This window comes from Piliocolobus tephrosceles, chromosome 17, assembly GCF_002776525.5.
Source record: "Piliocolobus tephrosceles isolate RC106 chromosome 17, ASM277652v3, whole genome shotgun sequence".
Taxonomy (NCBI): domain Eukaryota; kingdom Metazoa; phylum Chordata; class Mammalia; order Primates; family Cercopithecidae; genus Piliocolobus; species Piliocolobus tephrosceles.
The window spans coordinates 58,958,881-58,979,161 of NC_045450.1; the positions used below are offsets into that span (position 1 = coordinate 58,958,881).

Here is a 20,281-nt window from a genome sequence, read left to right on the forward strand (position 1 = left end):
GGCTAATTTTTTGTATTTTTAGTAGAGACGGGGTTTCACCGTGTTAGCCAGGAGGGTCTCGATCTCCTGACCTCGTGATCCGCCCGTCTCGGCCTCCCAAAGTGCTGGGATTACAGGCTTGAGCCACCGCGCCCTGCGAGAAGCCCTTTTTTTTTGTTGTTGTTGTTTGTTTTGTTTTTTGAGATGGAGTCTTGCTGCTTTATCGCCCAGGTTGGAGTGCAGTGGCGCGATCTAGGCTCACTGCAAGCTCCGCCTCCCGGGTTTACCTCATTCTCCTGCCTCAGCCTCCCAAGTAGCTGGGACTACAGGCGCCCACCACCATGGCAGGCTAATGTTTTGTATTTTTAGTAGAGACGAGGTTTCACTGTGTTAGCCAGGATGGTCTCGATCTCCTGACCTTGTGATCCGCCCGCCTCAGCCTCCCAAAGTGCTGGGATTACAGGGCAAGCCACTGCGCCGGCTGCGAAGCCCTTTCATAGTCTAATGGGTTTGCTTCCAAAATACAGTTGGACAATTTGGAGCTAAGAAGAGTTTGAGAAAGAGAATCCAGCAAAAGTCTGCTAAGAAGGCATGAGAAGGTCATTGACCCACTGTCCCCTTTCTGTGCCTTCCCTCGAGCAGCATTTGAGAACACAGTGGCTACAGTGATGGCTCTGCGCAGGGAGAAGATGTTCGTGGAAGAGGTGTCCACAGGCCAGGAGTGTGGAGTGGTGCTGGACAAGACCTGTTTCTATGCAGAGCAAGGAGGGCAGATCTATGACGAAGGCTACCTGGTGAAGGTGGATGACAGCAGCGAGGATGTGAGCCAACAGTTCTTCTTCCTTGTTAGCCGAGGAGGGCCAGGCATGGAGCTGGGGAGCTGCTCTTGCCCCACAGTGCTCCAGGCCTTGGGAGCAGTCCTGACACCCCTTTGGGTTGGGTTCCATGGTCAGTATTTCTGAAGCTGAGGGAGCTGCTGCTTGTACCTGTTGCTTTCCTGGCCATTGGGTACCCTCATAGAAATATTTTTGCAGCCAGGGTGCAAGTTTCCTACAAGCTTTGCACATTAAAAAGGAGAGGCAGCTCTCTGAAGGGGAGGTGTCCTTGTAGAAAACTCAGCCTAGAGCTCTGCTGCTGCTGAATGAGTTACTTTGTCTTCCTAGGCTTCAGGTTCCTTACGGAAACTTTTAAATATTCTAAGATGCGGCTGGGCACGGTGGCTCACGCCTGTAATCCTAGCACTTTGGGAGACCGAGGTGGGTGGATCACCCGAGGTCAGGAGTGTGAGACCACCCTGGCCAACATGGTGAAACCCTGTCTACTAAAATACAAAAATTAGCTGGGCATAATGGTGGATGCCTGTAATCCCAGCTGCTCGGGAGGCTGATAGGGGAGAATCGCTTGAACCCAGGAGACGGTGGTTGCAGTGAGCTGAGATTGCGCCACTGCACTCCAGCCTGGGCGACTGAGCGAGACTGTCTAAAAAAAAAAAAAATTCTAAGATGCTTCTTAATGTTGTGTGTGTCTGTGTGTACAAATAAATTTTTTTTTTTTTTTTTTTGGATGGAGTCTTGCTCTGTAGCCCAGGCTGGAGTGCAGTGTCACGATCTTGGGTCACTGCAACCTCTGCCTCCTGGGTTCAAGCGATTATTCTGCCTCAGCCTCCTAAGTAGCTGGAATTATAGGCACTTGCTAGCTGGAATTATAGGCACTTGCCATCACACCTGGCTCATTTTTGTATTTTTTTAGTAGAAATGGCATTTTACCATGTTGGCCAGGCTGGTTTCGAACCCCTGGCCTCAGGTGATCTACTTGTCTTAGCCTCCCAAAGTGCTGGGATTACAGGCATAAGCCACTGCACCCGGCCTATTTAATTATGTTTAATAATATTAATGGAATATATGTGTGTGTACAATTTACATATGTAAAGATAATTTTTTATATACACGAATTTATATTGAAAATAGAAGAAAATTTATATATTTTTAAGGATTTATTTATTGGTCTCCTCCTTGACCCCTCTTAGAAAACAGAGTTTACGGTGAAGAATGCTCAGGTCCGAGGAGGGTATGTGCTACACATCGGAACGATCTACGGTGACCTGAAAGTGGGGGATCAGGTCCGGTTGTTTATTGATGAGGTGAGTTGGGTTACTGTGGCCCCATTGGATTTGGTTAGTAATCATCTTCTCCTCTAGCTTTAAATTGTCCTGTCACTGTTATCACTCCCTAGTGACATTGTAAGTAGGCCGCAGGGGTTAATTGCAGTGCATTTGGTGGATTGTGAGGGATGCAACTAAGAGTTAATCTGTATGTTCCCAAGTCAGTGATTTCACCAGTGATTTCAGTTAAGATCCTGTGGACTTGTTTCATGGATTGCTTTTCTAACCTTACCTACTTCTTCAGGAGCCAAGGATGCTAAAGCATGAAGAGGTAGGCTCTGTGGCATGTGACAGAGCTCCAGAGTAAGAGTAGTTTCAAACAGAATAGCAGTGTATGTTCTGAAAAGCTCAAGCTGATATGGACGCTCTGCCCCACAGAGTCAGAGGGCCTGGCTTCTCCTCACCTGTCACTCCAACTTCTTTCCTAGGGCGTTGCCTTTAATTTCCTGGTTCAGAGGATAGCTATCAGATCCATTGTCTAAGCCAGGGGTTGGCAAACTTTGTGTAAATAACTGGATACTAAATATTTTTGGCTTTGTGGACCACATGCTCTTGGTTGTGACTACTCAGCTCTGTGGTTGGAGTGTACAAGCAGCCATTGACCATACGTAAACGAACAGGTGTGTCTGCTGTCAACCTGTTTATGGCTGGGCGCAGTAGCTCATGCCTGTAATCCCAGCATTTTGGGAGGCCAAGGTGAGCGGATCACCTGAGGTCTGGAGTTGGAGACCAGCCTGACCAACATGGAGAAACTCTGTCTCTACTAAAAATACAAAAGTAGCCGGGTGTGGTGGCGCATGCCTGTAATCCCAGCTACTTGGGAGGCTGAGGCAGGAGAATCGCTTGAACCCAGCGGGTGGAGGTTGTAGTGAGCCGAGATCGCGCCATAGCACTCCAGACTGGGCAACAAGAGCAAAACTCTGTATTAAAAAAAAAAAAAAAACTTTATAAAAATTTATAAACACACACATTTGGGGAAGCCGAGGCGGGAGGATTGCTTGAGGCCAAGAGTTTGAGATCAGCCTGGGCAACAACATGAGACCCCATCTCTACAAAATATAAAAAATATTAGCTGGGGGTGGTGGTGTATACCTGTAGTTCCAGGTACTTGGGAGGCTGAGGTAAGAGGATTGCTTGAGCCCAGGAGTTTGAGGTGGCACTGAGCCATGATTGCGCCACTGCACTCCATCCTGGGTAACAGAGCAAGACTGTCTCTAAAAATGAAAAGATAGATGACAGGCTAGATTTAGCCATAGGCCATCGTTTGGCAGTTCCTGTTCTAGGTGGTGGAAAAGAAATGGGAGGCCCTGTCCCATCCCTTTAATGGCAGACAGCACTTCTGCTCAAAACCTGTTGACCAGAACTTAGTCACATGGCCACACTTAGCCGCAGGGAAGCTGGGAAGTGTAAGCTTTATTCTGCACAGTCATATTTCCAATAAAAATTGTAGCACTTGGGGGTGCAGGTACCGGGAGATAACTAGCAGTCTATTACAGATCTCTCCATGAGCCCTTTTGCCCTTTCCAGCCCCGACGAAGACCCATCATGAGCAACCACACAGCTACGCATATTCTGAACTTCGCCCTGCGTTCAGTGCTTGGGGAAGCTGACCAGAAAGGCTCACTGGTTGCTCCTGATCGCCTTAGATTTGACTTCACTGCCAAGGGAGCCATGTCCACCCAACAGATCAAGAAGGCTGAAGAGATTGCTAATGAGATGATTGAGGCAGCCAAGGTAGGATGGGCGACGGCTGAACGCCTCCCCTCCCCGCACCATCACTGTCTCTCCACAGTCTCAGCAGTGCGGTGCTCTCACTCCGTTTTTACCAGATTCGTCCTGCATGTAGATTTGCTTAAAACAGTGATTCTTCACCTGTGCTTTTGTAGAGGGCAGTGGTGGTTGTTGCTGAAGGGGAGAGGGAGAGGCCTTTGTCTGATCCCCACCTTAGGAGAACCAGAGCTGTTCTAGTTAAGTCTGTTCACATAAAAGATTTGGTCCACAGTTTAACAAAATAGTTGGAAATTCCCATATTGATGCCCTTGACTTTGCATGTGACGTGTGATTCAGGAAGCTCATGGCACATGCCAGGCAGAGCCAGGTCGGAACGCAAATCCTGCATGCAGGACCATGCGCTCCTCCTGCCTTGTCGTACCGCACCTCCAGGGATCTCTTCCAGCTCTTTTCTGTCTTCTTTGTCTGGCAGCCCGTCTACACTCAGGATTGCCCCCTGGCAGCAGCAAAAGCCATCCAGGGCCTACGGGCTGTGTTTGATGAGACCTATCCTGACCCTGTGCGAGTCGTCTCCATTGGAGTCCCGGTGTCTGAGCTGCTGGATGACCCCTCTGGGCCTGCCGGCTCCCTGACTTCTGTTGAGTTCTGTGGGGGAACGTGAGTACCATGGAGGGGCAGGATAGATGGGTCATCTGCCATCACCTTCTGAGGATGTAGGTCTTAGGCTAGAACAACTCTCCTCTTTCTAAGGTTGCAGTGAAGTCCTCAGAAATACAGTTGCTAAATAGTGTTCCCATTAGACCTCCCGTATCTGACACAGAAATACAGTTGCTAAATAGTGTTCCCATTAGACCTCCCGTATCTGATGTGAACATTTCCTGATGAAACATTCCCAGGAGGATAAGGTGGAAAACATTGTATTCACACTTACCATTGCAGTTGTTTGCTGCTGTTTGCTGGGCTGAAACTAACAAGAAGGCTAGTGTGAATTTGGGATTCAGCAAGGCCTGGAGTGCTCACTGAGCTCCTGATGTAGTCCTAGCCGTTTCCATTCCTGTGATCTCAATTTCCTTCGACAGCTTGGGCGGCATCTAGGGAACGTAGCTCTATTGTCTCAGAGCCCCTGAGCAGGCTACGTGCTTGACCCAGCTCAGTTTGGCATGGGATAGCCACTTCTGCCAATTTGGATTCCTCTGTAGCTCTCTGGGCCTTTCTGGGAAGGTCATGGGGGCCTGGAAAGTTCCTGCTTCCAAATGAAGCCTTATCAAAAGAATTTTTTTTTGAGGTGGAGTCTTGTTGTGTCCCACAGGGTAGAGTGCAGTGGCACAGTCTCGGCTCCCTGCCAAACGATTTTCATGCCTCAGCCTCCCAAGTAGCTGGGACTACAGGCATGCGCCCCCATGCTCAGCCAGGAAGAGAACATTCTTTTTTATTGAGACAGAGTTTCGCTCTTGTTGTCCAGGCTGGAGTGCAATGGCGCCATCTTGGCTCACTGCAACCTCCGCCTGCAGGGTTCAGGCGAGTCTTCTGCCTCAGCCTCCCGCGTAGCTGGGATTACAGGCACCCACCACTATGCCCAGCAAATTTTAAGACTGAGCCTTGCTCTGTTGCCAGGCTGGAGTGCACATGGCTTGATCACAATTCACTGCAAACTCTGCCTCCCCGGTTCACAGCATTCTCCTGCTTTAGCCTCCTGAGTAGCTGCGACTATAGGTGCGTGCCACCGTGCTCGGCTAATTTTTTGTATTTTTAGTAGAGCTAGGGTTTCACCATGTTAGCCAGGATGGTCTCGATCTCCTGACCGCGTGATCCACACACCTTGGCCTCCAAAAGTGCTGGGATTACAGGTGTGAGCCACCGTGCCTGGCCTAATTTTGTATTTTCAGTAGAGTCAGGGTTTCTCCACGAGTTGTGGCTGGTCATGAACTCCTGATCTCAGGTGACCCACCCCTCTCAGCCTCCCAGAGTGCTGAGATTACAGGTGTGAGCCACCACGCCTGGCCAAAAAGAACATTCTTAATGTCATGGTTGAGACTGTCCAGGGTCCCCTGCAGGCCTCTGGCAGGCAGGGAGCAAGTGGGATGTGCAGAGTAGGGTAGGGGTCTGGGGGATTGAGTTACAGGCTTTTCTGCCCAGCTGAATTGGGCAGGAAGCAGCTTTCAAAAACTTTATACAAGGGCTGGGTGCGATGCCTCATGCCCAGCACTTAGGGAGGCTGAGGCAGGCAGATCACTTGAGGTCAGGAGTTCAAGACCAGCCTGTGCAACATGGTGAAAACCAGTCTCTACTAAAAATACAAAAATTAACTAGGAGTGGTGTCAGGTGCCTGTTTCCCAGCTAACTTGGGAGGCTGAGGCAGGAGAATCACTTGAACCTGGGAGGTAGAGGTTGTGGTGAGCCAAGACCCCATCACTGCACTCCAGGCTGGGCAACAGAACAGGGTTCTGTCTCAAAAAAAAAAAAAAAAAAAAAAAAAAAACCTTATACCACTCTCAAAGAATGAGGATGAATTAATGAGCATTTGAGGTTCTATGAACAACTGAGAAATAAAGCATATTTGTTCAAGGGGTTGTGGTAAGATTTTTAACAGCAATCCTCAAATTGTCCCCTAATGAGCAGGAATACAAAAATAGAGCATTAAGTTCCACCACAGGACCAAAACTGTCACGTAGAGCCTAATGGTAAGACTGTATTGGATATTGGGGACCACAAAGCACTTTCTTGTTTGCCTCATTTGATTTTCATAGCAGCTACGTGGGGAGCATCATCCCCATCTGAGAGCTGAGAACACTCAGGCTTGGTGAGCTGGTGTCTCACTCGGTGTCAGAACTCTCTCAAGCCCAGGCTTTCCCTGACTCTCAACGCATTCCTGCTTCTCTTGTCCGCTAGTGGGACACCCAGCCAAGAGCTGTCAGGACCTCTTTCACCATGGCCTTTGTTTTCTGCTATTCAGGCACCTGCGGAACTCAAGTCACGCAGGAGCTTTTGTGATTGTGACGGAAGAAGCCATCGCCAAAGGTATCCGGAGGATTGTGGCTGTCACGGGTGCCGAAGCCCAGAAGGTGAGCAGGTCAGGCTAGTCTGTGGCTTATCTGAAGAGGGCAAGAGGAGCCCAGTCTGCGAATCCATAGAGCAAACAATGCTCCGCGTGGCTGCTGCAGTGAGAGTGAAAGTAGAGACTGGGCCACTGCCCCTGCCCCAGTGTCCTACCCCTGCTTGGCAGAAGAAACCTGCCACCATACAAGATTTCCTAGCTTTCCTGTGTTTAGTCTTAAAATACATGTAAATCTGGCTATCTACCCCCTCTTATCTCCAGGTGGAGGAGGGTGTAAGACATAGATTCGCCATGGCTTCATGGCCCCCGGCACTGATCCATGTACCCCTAGGGTCGTGCTTAGGCTGTGCAGTAGAGGATGGGTGCGCTGTCATGGGAACTGGTGTGTCTGACTTGTGCTAAAGCCCCAGGGTTAGCCACTTCCTGGGTGATGGGGTTCCTGATTTTCGAGCTTGATCATCCCCAAGTCTGAGTTGGGTACAACCTTTGCCAGTGGGCCTGTGAGCACTGTGCTCCTTGCTGGGGCCTGGTGCTGCCAGTACCTGCTCCCCAGACACTTTTGGGGTATGTTGCAGGGCCTGCCACGGGGGTTTCTACAGCTGCTCAGACCCAGGATAGTGAGGCTGACTCAGGCCTCCTGCCTGGGGTTGACCCGGTGTCCCCTCCCAGGCCCTCAGGAAAGCAGAGAGCTTGAAGAAATCTCTCTCTGTCATGGAAGCCAAAGTGAAGGCCCAGACTGCTCCAAACAAGGACGTGCAGAGGGAGATCGCTGACCTTGGAGAGGTAGGGGTGGCTTCCCTCCCTCCTCCGGGCCTGACGCATGAGCCATGCCCTGTCTTCAGTAAATCTCCTGTAGTCAGTCAGGCCCTGGTTCTTGGTGAAATGGGCCTTTGGGCTGACTTCTGTTGTCCTGCAGCCTTGTAGCAGGGACCCCATGGATCCTGGCCTTGGACCCTGGAGGTTCCCTGCTGCCCCCATTGCTGCTAGCAGGAGAGCTCTTCCCAAGCATATGTGGGCACTGGGGTGGAGGGATTTGGAGAAGGGGAAAAGGCTGCCCCCTGTTTCCGAGCCTGCCTGGCATTTATTTGCATTTCAAACTGTCAGGAAGCTCATCACAGTCTGTTCCCAGCCTGGTAAGGACTAGGCCTGACTTGGACCCTGGTTTCTGCCTTTCCTTTCTCTCTAGCCCTGCTTGTTTCACCTGCTGTAGCTGCTCCAGAAGGGACTGGTCTCAAAGCCAGAAGACAGCTTTGTGTTTTTGCTTTCCTTTCCAGGACACTAGTCAGGGAGGACTTTGGGGTGGGCTGGACGCTGACATCCCAGCAAGTTGTGGCCCAGATTCAGATGGTCTTCTGGTTCTGGTTCCAGGCCCTGGCCACTGCAGTCATCCCCCAGTGGCAGAAGGACGAATTGCGAGAGACTCTCAAATCCCTAAAGAAGGTCATGGACGACCTAGACCGAGCCAGCAAAGCCGATGTCCAGAAACGAGTGAGTCCTGGCAGCACCGGTGGCCAGAGTGTTTCCTAGGCAAAGGCCGGCAGGATCCAGTCAGGGGTTTGGGGCCTGGGCTTTTTGTCTGAGCTGCTCTTCTGGACTTTTTTCTTGCAGGTGTTAGAGAAGACAAAGCAGCTCATCGACAGCAATCCCAACCAGCCCCTCGTCATCCTGGAGATGGAGAGCGGTGCCTCAGCCAAGGCAACTCAGGGGCCCCCTCCCCTGGGGCTCATCAGCCCTCTGGTGGCTGATATGTGACCTCTGTGGCTCTGAGCCAAGTGGTTGCCTAAGGGCCCACTGTCTGGGATTAAGGTTGGGAGGAGCAGCACCTCCCGGCATGTGGGAGGCATCTGCTCTGGGAAGGGGTGGGGGTGGTAGCAGTCCTTCTGAGGGCTACAAATGTTCACACTAGTGAGGGTCCCTGCTCCAGCACCATGGCCTGAGCCAAATCCTCCCCACAGGCCCTGAATGAAGCCTTGAAGCTCTTCAAGACACACTCCCCTCAGACGTCTGCCATGCTCTTCACGGTGGACAACGAGGCTGGCAAGATCACGTGCTTGTGTCAAGTCCCTCAGGTCAGAACCACCTTGTACCAGTGGGAAGTGTTGGGTCTTAAGCTTGTTTGCTGAGGCCTGTGTGTACAACCTGCATTTAAAACAGCCCGTCTCCTGCCTGCCTGTTTGTCACCTTTGCCAGTACCCCCTTACCCAGGCCTCCTCAGTGGTTGCATCTGTCTGGTTGATACTTGGTTTTGCCACTCTGTCCTGTCCTGGCAGTGGCCATCCCCCCTGTACTAGCCGTAAAGTCTGTCTTGGCCTCCAGCAGTATCACCCAGGGCAAGGAGTGGGTGATGGCTTCTCCATCCTTTTTTCCTTCGTTCCTCCCTCAATCCCATTTTCTGTCCTGACTTGCCCCTTCCCTTCCTTTCTTCTAGAATGCAGCCAATCGGGGCTTAAAAGCCAGCGAGTGGGTGCAGCAGGTGTCAGGCCTGATGGATGGTAAAGGTGGTGGCAAAGATGTGTCTGCACAGGCCACAGGCAAAAACATTGGCTGCCTGCAGGAGGCGCTGCAGCTGGCCACTTCCTTCGCCCAGCTGCGCCTGGGGGATGTAAAGAACTGAGCGGGGGAGGAGGTGGCTCCCACTGGCTCCATCCGTCCAGCCGGGAGCTCTGCTACAAGAATATTTGAATCCTGGGACTTTTTGAGAGCCCCTCCTACCGCGGCAGTACCTGGAACACCCTCACGCGCAGTCCTGTGACTCAAGCGCCCCTTACACGTCTGCCCTGAGTCCTCCACATCAGTGCCAGCTGTCGAGAACCACTACCCCCGCATTGCTGTTGATCGTCATGCTCGCAGCTGTAGATAACGGCTCTGCAGCCTGAGCTTTCCGCGTCAGCAAGGACGAATCGTTTTTTGCTGCAGAAAATAAAAGGATCACGTGCAATACTTAATACCGCATGATCTCTATCCCTATTCCCAGGTGGGGCTTGCTGTTTTGACAGCCCTTGGCTCCTGGCGTCTGTAGAATAAATGCTGTGGCTTCTACTGGCTGCTGTAGTGTTCGCATAGTCCAGCCCCGGAACCCTAAATTTTGGGAAAAGCCCCTGGGGTTGCCTCAAACGTTTGTGGATGTGGAGGCCAAATAGGTGGGGTGACATGGAGCAAGGCGTTCATAATTCAGTAGATGGGTGGGGTTACTGGAAGCAGAGAAGCCTTGAACCTGCTCTCCCGCTCCCTTCCCAGCGGGATGGATGAATCAGGCAGCCCTGCATGAGTGGGACCAGGGCTCCACGGACGCCGGCCATTCTCCCTCCGAGCCTCCAGTGGGCGCTGTAGCGCCGCCCGTCACTCTCCCGACAGCCCTCACGCAGGCGCGCGTCTTTAAGCAACGGAAGAAGCACTAGGTGCGGCAGTGCGTTGCGCGGAAGCGGCTCGCACGCCAGGCGCCGCCATGCCCGGGGACCACCGCCGCATCCGCGGCCCTGAAGAGTCGCAGCCGCCGCAGCTGTACGCGGCCGAGGAGGAGGAGGAGGCACCCACCGCCCGCGACCCAACGCGACTGCGGCCCGTGTACGCGCGCGCGGGGCTGCTGAGCCAGGCCAAAGGCTCGGCCTACCTGGAGGCGGGAGGCACCAAGGTGCTGTGTGCAGTGTCGGGCCCGCGACAAGCCGAGGGCGGCGAGCGCGGCGGCGGCCCGGCCGGATCTGGCAGCGAGGCCCCGGCCGCGCTGCGCGGTCGCCTGCTCTGCGACTTCCGCCGCGCACCCTTCGCAGGCCGCCGGCGCCGCGCTCCCCCGGGCGGCGGCGAGGAGCGTGAGCTGGCGCTAGCGCTGCAGGAGGCGCTGGAGCCGGCCGTGCGCCTGGGCCGCTACCCGCGCGCTCAACTCGAGGTGTCGGCGTTGCTGCTGGAGGACGGCGGCTCGGCCCTGGCCGCCGCGCTCACCGCCGCCGCGCTCGCCCTGGCCGACGCGGGCGTGGAGATGTACGACCTGGTGGTGGGCTGTGGCCTGAGCCTCGCGCCGGAGCCCGCTTCCACCTGGCTCCTGGACCCCACGCGGCTAGAGGAAGAGCACGCCGCCGCCGGCCTCACCGTGGCGCTCATGCCTGTGCTGAATCAGGTGGCCGGGCTGCTGGGCAGCGGCGAGGGCGGCCTGATCGAGAGCTGGGCGGAGGCCGTACGCCTGGGCCTCGAGGGCTGCCAGCGCCTCTACCCCGTGCTGCAGCAGAGCCTGGTGCGGGCCGCCCGCCGCAGGGGCGCCGCCGCCCAGCCCTGAACTAGAAGCCTGAGCAACGACGGACCAAGCCCAGGACCGTGCTGCCGCCGTCTCTGAAAAGACCCGCGCCGTCGGCCTACAGCCTGCGTCGAGATAAGCAGCCGGAGCCCTGGAGAGCACCTGGGTAGGCCCTAGCAGAGCCAAGGCGCCGGACAGCTGTGGTGTTGGAAAGGCTTTTTACAAACCTCGTTAAAGGAACTTTACTTGAGCCGGCTCTCAGCTGCGACCCAGTTGAGGAAACCTGTGAGCGCATCCCGACTCCCAAGTTGGAAACTTTAGCTGAACTTACCTGGAAGCTGGTACCTGGAGCTGTTGTCATTCAGGCCAGCCAGTGACTCCCTCCGGTATAACTGGGCGACTTTTCAGAGGATGGACAAGAAGACTGTGCCTTCTGTGTCTGAGCCAAAAGAAAGACCCTTTTATATTTGAAAAACGTCTTCTGGTGTGGTTCTTCTCGGTCCAGGATTTAAGAGCAAGGCTCCTTTGTTCTTGCATCCCAGGTGTCAAGGGTCGCGGCGGCATTGCCTTAAACAGGTTCTGTTTCTTAGGCCAACGTGAACAGGAGAGACGGGCTGAAAAGAACTGCAGAGCTGATGGGAGCGCTGTGATCTGGAGAAGCAGCTACCCCTACACGAACCAGAGTCAGGGGAACTGCTGAAATGCGAAAAGAGTAGGGAGAGTTGGCCGGGCGTGGGGGCTCACGCCTGTAATCCCAGCACTTTGGGAGGCCAAGGCGGGGAGATTATCTGAGGTCGGAAATTCAAGACCAGCCTGACCAACATGGAGAAACCCCGTCTCTACTAAAAATACAAAATTAGCCAGCACTAATGGTGGCATATACCTGTAATCTTAGCTACTCGGGAGGCTGAGGCAGGAGAATCGCTTGAACCCGGGAGGCGGAGGTTGCGGAGAGCGGAGATCGCACCATTGCACTCCAGCCTGGGCAACAAGAGCAAGACTCCGTCTCAGGAAAAAAAAAAAAGTATGGCCCCAGAAGTGCACTGAGTGCACCTCATGCCCCAACCTAGCTTGGTGTTGGGTAGCTGAAAAGGGTTTTGCTCTGGGTAGAAGCCAGATCTGTCCTTGGCCATGTGCAGAACGGCACAACCCGAGCCTCCACTGCGGGTGAGAAGTTGGCGCCCTGGTCTTACTAGGAAGACCCTGAGCAGCACCGCAGAGGGCAGGTGCACTGCTAGGAAAGCCAGGTACAACCTGACTGACCACGAGGGGGGGGTCTTTCCTGTGTAGCTACCAGCTCTGCTGGTTTGGGCTCAAGACTGCATGGGAGAAAGCCAGGTGACTGCCATTTGGAAGGCAGCCTGGTCCCCTCTCTGCACTTGGCTTGGTGTTTTCAAGGGTGGACTCAGCTTCTCTAGGAAGGGCTGGCCTGGGTCAGCCCAAGGACCAGGATGAGTTTCTGGGGCCACACCCAGAACCCCTGACCAGGAAAAATACAAATTCTATTTTTTCCCTTCTGACATATGTCTTTCTAGAGCAGGTCTGAAATAGTATCACACCAGCGGGGATAGGACATGATGTAATTCTGAAGGGTGCCTTCCTAGAGTAGATGGGGAGTCTGGAGCCCAAAGAGGGCTATGTGGGGTACGCAGAACATTCTAGCAGTTTCAGGGAGATTGGGAACTCAGGGAGATCTGGTGGCTATCTGTTGACTGAGGGTGCATCAGGAGGGGAGTGAAGATCAGCCGTGTCTGCATTGATACAAGGCTGAGGGTGCCCTCTGAGCGCTGGGGTGGGGGGAGGTGGGAATGGGCTGTCATCTGCCTCTTGCAAGAGAGCCTCAGCTTCATGAGGATGGTGACCTGCTGCAGTCCCAGGCCACCTCCCTCCTAACCCTGTCAGTCCCAGGACCATCATCTCGAAATGCAACCTCTAAAGAAGCTAAACCCACCCCTACAGGTTGGCTTTCTGCTTGTCTGGCCAAGCCCTGTGTCCACTTCCACTGCCCCAGCTCCAGATCAGGCATCTCAGGTTGCTAAGGTGGCTTTCAAAACCTGCGCAAGGCAAGGAGCTGTCTATCCCAGAATGCCAGGAGCTGATGAGCATGGAGGGCCTGGAGGGGTTCCTGCTGCCTCCTGGCTGTGCTGGTCTTCAGCGTGGTTCTTCACCTGTAGGGAAAATAGAAGCAGGGCAGTGGCAGAGGGGCCGGAGGCATGGGAGGCTAGGAAAGGGGGGCCGCCTACTCACATCTGTTCTCCCCCACACCCCGCTTTCCATTTCCTCCCCAGAGCTTTGACGGCTCAGGGCTTCTCTATATTCTACCTAAGACCTAGAAACCCAGAGCCACCAGGCTAAAGAAAGCAGTCGTGTACATGTAGCCATTCTTTTCCCAGATATTACAGGTGTGACTCAGGCCCTGGGCAGCAGTGAAAGCCCTCCTGAGCCCAGCAGACCAAACACAGCTGGGCGGGTAGATGGTGGAGGGCTCCAGCCCCACTGTGGGCCGGGCATGGCCTGCCTCAGACCAGCAAGAGGTGGTGGTGGTGGTAGCGCAGGGAATATTCAGGTCTTCTAATGCCACACAGGGCTGTTACCAGTTCCAGGAAGGTTAGTGTGCCACAGCTTCCCCGAGGGGCATGGTCCATGCGGCAGCCAGAGACCCTGCAGCAGCAGGAAGAGCACAGGAACCTGGGTTTGTTTGTTTTTTTTTTTTTCTGAGGGAGTTGTGCTCTTGTTTTCCAGGCTGGAGTGCAGTGGTGCGATCAGCTCAGCAACTTCCGCCTCCCGGGTTCAAGCAATTCTGTCTCAGCCTACAGAGCAGCTGGGATTATAGGCACGTGCCACCACACCAGGCTAGTTTATTATTTTTTGAGATGAAGTCTCACTTTGTCACCCAGGCTAGAGCGCAGTGGCATGATCTCGGCTCACTGCAACCTCTGCCTCATGGGTTCAAGTGATTTTCCTGCCTTAGCCTCCCAAGTGGCTGGGATTACAGGCGCCCACCACCGTGCCCAGCTAATTTTTGTGTTTTTAGTAGAGATGGGGTTTCACCATCTTGGCCAGGCTGGTCTCAAACTCCTGACCTCGCGATCCACCCGCCTCAGCCTCCCAAAGTGCTGGGATTAAAGGCGTGAGCCACCGCGCCTAGCCAATTTTTTGTATTGTAAGTAGAGACAGTTTCTCCATGTTGGTCAGGCTGGTCTCAAATTCCCAGCCTCAGGCGATCCACCTGCCTCAGCCTCCCAAAGTGCTGGGATTACAGGCATGAGCCACTGCACCCTGCCGAAACCTGAGACAAGCTTACCAAGCAGGGGTCTGGGGCCGTGGGGCACACCTGTGACATTCCCTTTACGGTGCTTCAGCCCTGTCCCCACACTGCCTTCTCGGAGAAGGTATTTCACCCCAGAACCGACCCTGGCACAGCTGAGCCCTCCAATCCCAGGGTTGGGAGGCAGAAAACGGGACAGGGCCCAGCCTACTGGGCATGACTCTGTGACGGGGAACACACCTCCCCCTCCGTACCACCTCGGCCTCCTGTACTGACCAGAGAGGCCCTCCCTTGCTCACAGGGAGGCCACAAGGAACCCAACACAAGTGGGGTGGAGATGGGGAAGCAGGGCCAGGTCACTCACTGTCCACTCCGTGTCTGTGCCACCCTCGTAGCCATCTGCCTCCGGACCAGCCCCCTTGCTCCGGGGCTTCTGCGGGGGCTCAGAGCTGCATGAGGAGCCCTTGCTACCAGGACCCTCGTTTTTTCCACTGTCCTTTGTGGCTGTGCAGAGAAAGTCATCAGTCAATGGCTGGGTTTGGAGGCCCCAGCTGACCCCAGAAAGGCCACTTAACGCCCAGAGTGACCTAGGGCCTCTAAGACTCAAGAGGGCAAGAAACAGATGGGCTGGGACGTGTGGCTCTGTCTCCAGGTGGTTGCTGAGTGGGTGGGGGTGACCCAGAAGCCACAGGAGTACTTGAGCCTCAAGAACAGCCCAGGGATGGGGAGTGTATTCCGGGGGGGGGGGGGGGGAGACCTGAAGACAGGGAAAGGCACAGGCAGGGCCCAGGCACCGGGCATCTTCAGGAGTGGGGAGAGCTGGGCTCCCACAGAGTGTGGGGATCAGACCTGCGGGTGGGACCTGCTGCCGCTCCATGCGCTCCAGGCTCTGCAGCAGACTGTCCACCTGGGTTTTGATCTGCCACAGCTCCCCCTGGATGTCAGGCAGCTCCTCGGTGCGGACTGCGGGGAGAGGGGCAGGATGGGTGCCCAGGCTGGGCTCCGGGGCCTGCCGTGACAGCTGGTGCGGCCACCCACCTGCTCCCTAGCACTGCAGGGGTGACTGTGGCCCCTACTCACACTTTTTCTGCCCAGAGGGCAGGTGGCTGTTCCCGGAGACCCATTGGGGGCTGAAGCCGCTCCTGACCCCCATGCCCATGTGGGCCCTCCGGATCTTGACAGGCCTGTGGTTGATGAGTGGGGGCATCCGGATCCTCTGGTAGCCATAGACCCTGGGGACAGGACAGAGAGGGAGTCAGGCCAGCCAGCCCCACCTGTAGGGAACATGGTCTCTGTACAGCTTGTAGCTACTGCTGCTGCTGTGAAGGACACAAATGGAAGGGGTCACGGTACACGACCAGGGGCTCTGCCTGGTGCCCAGTTGAACTTGGAAAACTGAAGGTCACAGCTCTTGCTTAGAATGCCAGCCTTCCTCAGTGGAAGAGCCCCTAGGGACTTGCCCAAGGTCACTTTGGGAGACCACAGCAAACCAGCTTCTCCAGTTGGCCTCTGATAAGGGGTGCCTCCAGGTGGCAGTGGGGACACAACCACCCACAGGCTTCTGGCAGCCAGAGCCTGCCCCCCACCCCCGCTTCCCCAAGGCTACTCTGTGAAACTCGGCACTGTTGATGCCCTGAGACTTTGGCAAAAGATGAAAGGGAAGAGGTGTGTCAGAGCCAAAGCCCCGGCAGGGCATGAGAGAGCCTTCAATCCTTGCCTGAGAATCACCAGGGCCAGCAGGCAGGGCTAGGGACAGGGCAGTGGCCAGGTCACCTGGGCCTTTGCTCCAGGCCCTGGGAGACAGCATGGGTCCCAACAGCCCAGGCTCGCTCACAAAACTGGGGCTCCCCACTTATCCCACACCAAGCACCCCAGGAAACCTGTGCCAGGAGGGGGTCAGGGGAGCATGCAAAGAGACAGCTGGGTCCCAGCCTGGGCAGGAAGCTCTGGGGACCCTGCCGAAGGAGCTTCAGGTCCTTCCTGTGCCTGGGGAGGGCTCTGAGTTGGGGGAAAGGGAAGGGACGTGTGGTGATGGATAGGGGTGGTAAAAAGTTCTCAAACAACTTTCCAGTTCTGTCGCCCTTGCCCCCAAGCTCAGGGCCAGCACACAAGGGGCGGAATGGAGGACATCCTGGGCACCTGCCCCATCCCCTCCATCTCCAGCCACCCCCTACTTCCACCCCTGCTTTCTGGCTCAGGAGGTCTGGGTAGGCGGCCTGGGAAGCTTCCAATTCCAGTAGGAGGAGAGGGAGCAGAGGGAGCAGAGGGAGCAGAGGCAAGTCCGGCTGCAGGGTAGATGGACAAGGACCCCCGAGGGCCAGGAAGGACCAAGCAGCGAGAGCTGGGGCCAAGACAGCATTGGAGGTGAAGGCCTCCGAGGAGCAGGACCACCCTGGAAAGTGCCCTTGACCCAGCCTGGCAGCCCCCTCCCCACGGCTAAACAGACCAGACTGGGCAGGCAGGGCCAGGCCTGTGACCACCTGGGCCGTGGTGACAAACTCATGTTCATTGAGGCATTGGTGGTTCAGTGGTAGAATTCTCACCTGCCACACGGGAGGCCTGGGTTCGATTCCTGGCCAATGCACTGAGGACTATTTTTATTGTTATTGTTGTTTTTTTTTTTTTTTTGAGATGGAGTCTTACTCATCGCCCAGGCTGGAGTGCAGTAGCACGATCTCGGCTCAGTGCAAGCTCCGCCTCCCGGGTTCACGCCATTCTCCTGTCTCAGCCTCCCGGGTAGCTGGGACTACAAGCGTCCGCCACCACGCCCGGATGATTTTTTGTATTTTTAGTAGAGACAGGGTTTCACCGTGTTAGCCAGGATGCCAGGATGATCTCGATCTCCTGACCTCGTGATCCGCCCACCTTGGCCTCCCAAAGTGCTGGTATTACAGGCCTGAGCCACCGCGCCCAGCCTGTTGTTTGTTTGTTTGTTTGTTTTTGATGTGTTGTTGCTTTTTAAAGACAGAATCTCGGGACCAGGTACGGTGGCTCTCACCTGTAATACCAACACTTTGGAAGGCTTAGGTGGGCGGATCACGATGTCAGGAGTTTGAGACCATCCTGGCCAACATGGTGAAACCCTGTCTCTACTGAAAATGCAAAAATTAGCCAGGCGTGGTGGCGGGCGCTTGTTATCCCAGCTACTTGGGAGGCTGAGGCAGGAGCATCTCTTAAAACCAAAAGGCTGAGGTTGCAGTGGGCTGAGATCGGGCAACTATATTCCACCCTGGGCAACAAGAGCAAAACTCCGTCTCAAAAATACAAAAAATAAAAAATAAATAAAATATGACAGGATTGCTGGGCACGGTGGCTCATGCCTGTAATCCCAGCACTTTGGGAGGCCTAGGCGGGCGGATCACCTGAGGTCAGGAGTTTGAGACCAGCCTGGCCAACATGATGAAACCCTGTCTCTACTAAAAGTACAAAAATTAGCCAAGTGTGGTGGCACACACCTATAATCCCAGCTACTTGGGAGGCTGAGGCAGGAGAATTGCCTGAACCCAGGAGGTGGAGGCTGCAGTGAGCCAAGATCACACCATTACATTCCAACCCCTGGGCAACAGAGTGAGACTTTTTTTTTTTAAAAAAAAAAAGGGATCTTGGCTGGGTGCCGTGGCTCACACCTGTCCTCCAGCACTTTGGGAGGCCAAGGAGGGTGAATCACCTGAGGTCAGGAGTTCGGGACCAGCCTGGCCAAAATGGTGAAACCCTATCTCTACTAAAAATGCAAAAAATTAGCCGGGCGTGGTGGCAGATGCTGGTAATCCCAGCTACTCAGGAGGCTGAAGCAGGAGAATCACTTGAACCTGGGAGGTGGAAGTTACAGTGAGCGGAGATCAAGTCACTGCACTCCAGCCTGGGCAACAAGAGTGAAACTCTGTCTCAAAAAAATATAAGGCAGGATCTTGCACTGTCGCCCAGGCTGGAGTAGAGTGGTATGATCCTACCTCACCGCAGCCTCGACCTCCCAAGGCTCAAGAGATCCTCCTGCCTCAGCCTCCCGAGTAGCTGGGACCACAGGCCAAAAATAAAATAATTAGTGCCTAGCTAATTATTTTTTGTAGAGACAGGGTCTCTATCTTATCCAGGCTGGTCTCAAACCTGGGCTCACATGATCCTCCAGCCTCAGCCTCCCAAAGTGCTTGGATTACAGGCGTGAGCCACTGTACCCGGCCTAAGTGTATTTTTGTGAGTAGCCAGAGATGAACCATGCACTGGAAGGGGATTCTGCTGACTGCCGCCCAAGCTGAGATAAACAGGGAGAGACTGCGTTTGGGTACCTGCCCATCTGCAGCCACCTGTTGCAGGCAGGGGGTCCTTCCTCACGGGGCCTCCCTTGCCCTGGCCTGCCTTTGCCAGTACTGAGGCCAGGGCCTGTGTCCAGGTGGGTGGGCAGCCTTGCGCTTCTCTCCCAAAGGGGAAGGGCCTGGCTGCACAAGGGCAGTGGCTGCAACTGCTCCCTGTAATGGCTACAGCCTGCAATCTGGGAAATTCCCACAGCAACAAACTAAACACACCTTCGGAATGGCTCTGTGCACAGAGGCCAAGCCACCTCCTCAAGTGTCCTCAGGGCTGGGCTGTGAGGCAGGAGGCGGGGACCTGGGTGGGCAGTCCTTCCACTATGCCTTCCCCTCCATGTTGCCAAATTCCCTGTGTGTGTGTGTGTGTGTGTGTGTGTGTGTGTGTGTGTGTGTGTCAGAGTCTCGCTCTGTCACCCAGGCAGTGGCACGATCTTGGCTCACTGCAACCTTGACCTCCTGGATTTAAGTGATCCTCCCACGTCGGCCTCTTGAGTAGCTGGGACTACAGGCATGCATCACCACACTCAGCTAATCTTTTCTTTTGCTTTTTCTTTTCTTTCTTTTTTGAGAGAGTCTTGCTCTATCACCCAAGCTGGAGTACAGTGGCACAATCTCGGCTCACTGCAACCTCTGCCTCCCAGGTTCATCCGATTATTATGCCTCAGCCTCCCTCAGCTGGAATTACAGGCACCTGCCACCACACCCGGCTAATTTTTGTATTTTTAGTAGAGATGGGGTTTCACCATGTTGGCCATGCTGGTCTTGAACTCCTGACCTCAGGTGATCCACCCGCCTCAGCCTCCCAAAGTGCTGGGATTACAGGCGTGAGCCACCGCGCCTGGCAAATTTTTATTTTATGTCTTGTAGAGATGGCAGTCTCACTATCTTGCCCAGGATTTTGTTAAACCCTAGGCTCAAGCGATCCGCCACCTCAGCCTCCCGGAGTGCTGGGATAACAGTCACGAGCCACCTCGGTATGCCACACATTCCATTTTGAGACCCAAATCACATGGCTGGACTTGAGCAGCCCTCAGGGAGAGATCATTCAGCAGCTCACTGCCCACCACAGCCCCACCCCTGAGCCGTTCCTCCTCTGGGGACCATCCCAAGGGAGCAAGAGCCACCACCACAGCCCCCTACCTACACTGCTGGGGAAACATTTGGCCCTTCTCTCTAGAGCCTCCTAGGGACAATCAGGTCTCAAGGAGGCCATCTATGCCCAGCTCTGCCCCCGGTCTCCAATGCCAGGCCCCTCTGAATGTTCTCTCAGTCCCTGTGGGGCAGGCGGCATCACTCCGCATTGCCTCTGGGTCGTCCTACATCAACCCTGCCCCGAGCTCCCCAGCGGGGGCTGGATGACTGGATCCAAGCCTGCTGGGTAAGGAGGTGCATGGAAAATACGAAATCCAATGAAGGATTGAACAGCTTCAAAAACAACCACGTTAAAAAAAGCATGTGGGTTGGGTGAAATGGCTTCCAGCCCTTTGGGAGGCCAAGGCAAGAGGATCACTTGAGCCCAGGAGTTCGAGACCAGCCTGGGCAACACAGTGAGACCCCC

At 54.7% G+C, this 20,281-nt stretch overlaps 2 protein-coding genes and 1 non-coding gene across 4 annotated transcripts in view; all 3 read left to right on the forward strand.

Moving 5' to 3' along the window:
* The window catches only part of AARS1 (alanyl-tRNA synthetase 1), a 40,759-nt gene extending 30,791 nt beyond the window's left edge, over nt 1–9,968 (forward strand). For both annotated transcript variants that reach the window (XM_023202424.2, XM_023202425.2), the window contains exons 12-21: nt 622–800; nt 2,006–2,119; nt 3,668–3,874; nt 4,344–4,528; nt 6,825–6,933; nt 7,596–7,709; nt 8,295–8,414; nt 8,535–8,621; nt 8,882–8,995; nt 9,355–9,968. In XM_023202424.2, coding sequence (XP_023058192.2) covers nt 622–800; nt 2,006–2,119; nt 3,668–3,874; nt 4,344–4,528; nt 6,825–6,933; nt 7,596–7,709; nt 8,295–8,414; nt 8,535–8,621; nt 8,882–8,995; nt 9,355–9,540 — 1,415 coding nt within the window. In that variant the 3' untranslated portion in view covers nt 9,541–9,968. The remainder of the gene's footprint in view (nt 1–621; nt 801–2,005; nt 2,120–3,667; nt 3,875–4,343; nt 4,529–6,824; nt 6,934–7,595; nt 7,710–8,294; nt 8,415–8,534; nt 8,622–8,881; nt 8,996–9,354) is intronic.
* A 294-nt stretch (nt 9,969–10,262) lies between these two features.
* On the forward strand, nt 10,263–11,626 carry EXOSC6 (exosome component 6). The gene has a single exon (XM_023202426.2). The coding sequence runs from the start codon at nt 10,372–10,374 to the stop codon at nt 11,191–11,193; it is 822 nt and encodes a 273-aa protein (XP_023058194.1). The 5' UTR covers nt 10,263–10,371; the 3' UTR covers nt 11,194–11,626.
* Nucleotides 11,627–16,932: 5,306 nt separating this feature from the next.
* Nucleotides 16,933–17,003, forward strand: TRNAG-GCC. Its single transcript has one exon. It is a non-coding gene; the product is annotated as a tRNA-Gly (tRNA).
* Nucleotides 17,004–20,281: the final 3,278 nt, after the last annotated feature.

Bases quoted from the DNA above. Each gene is read 5' to 3' on its own strand.
- EXOSC6 (XM_023202426.2), top strand. From the start codon at position 10,372: ATGCCCGGGGACCACCGCCGCATCCGCGGCCCTGAAGAGTCGCAGCCG.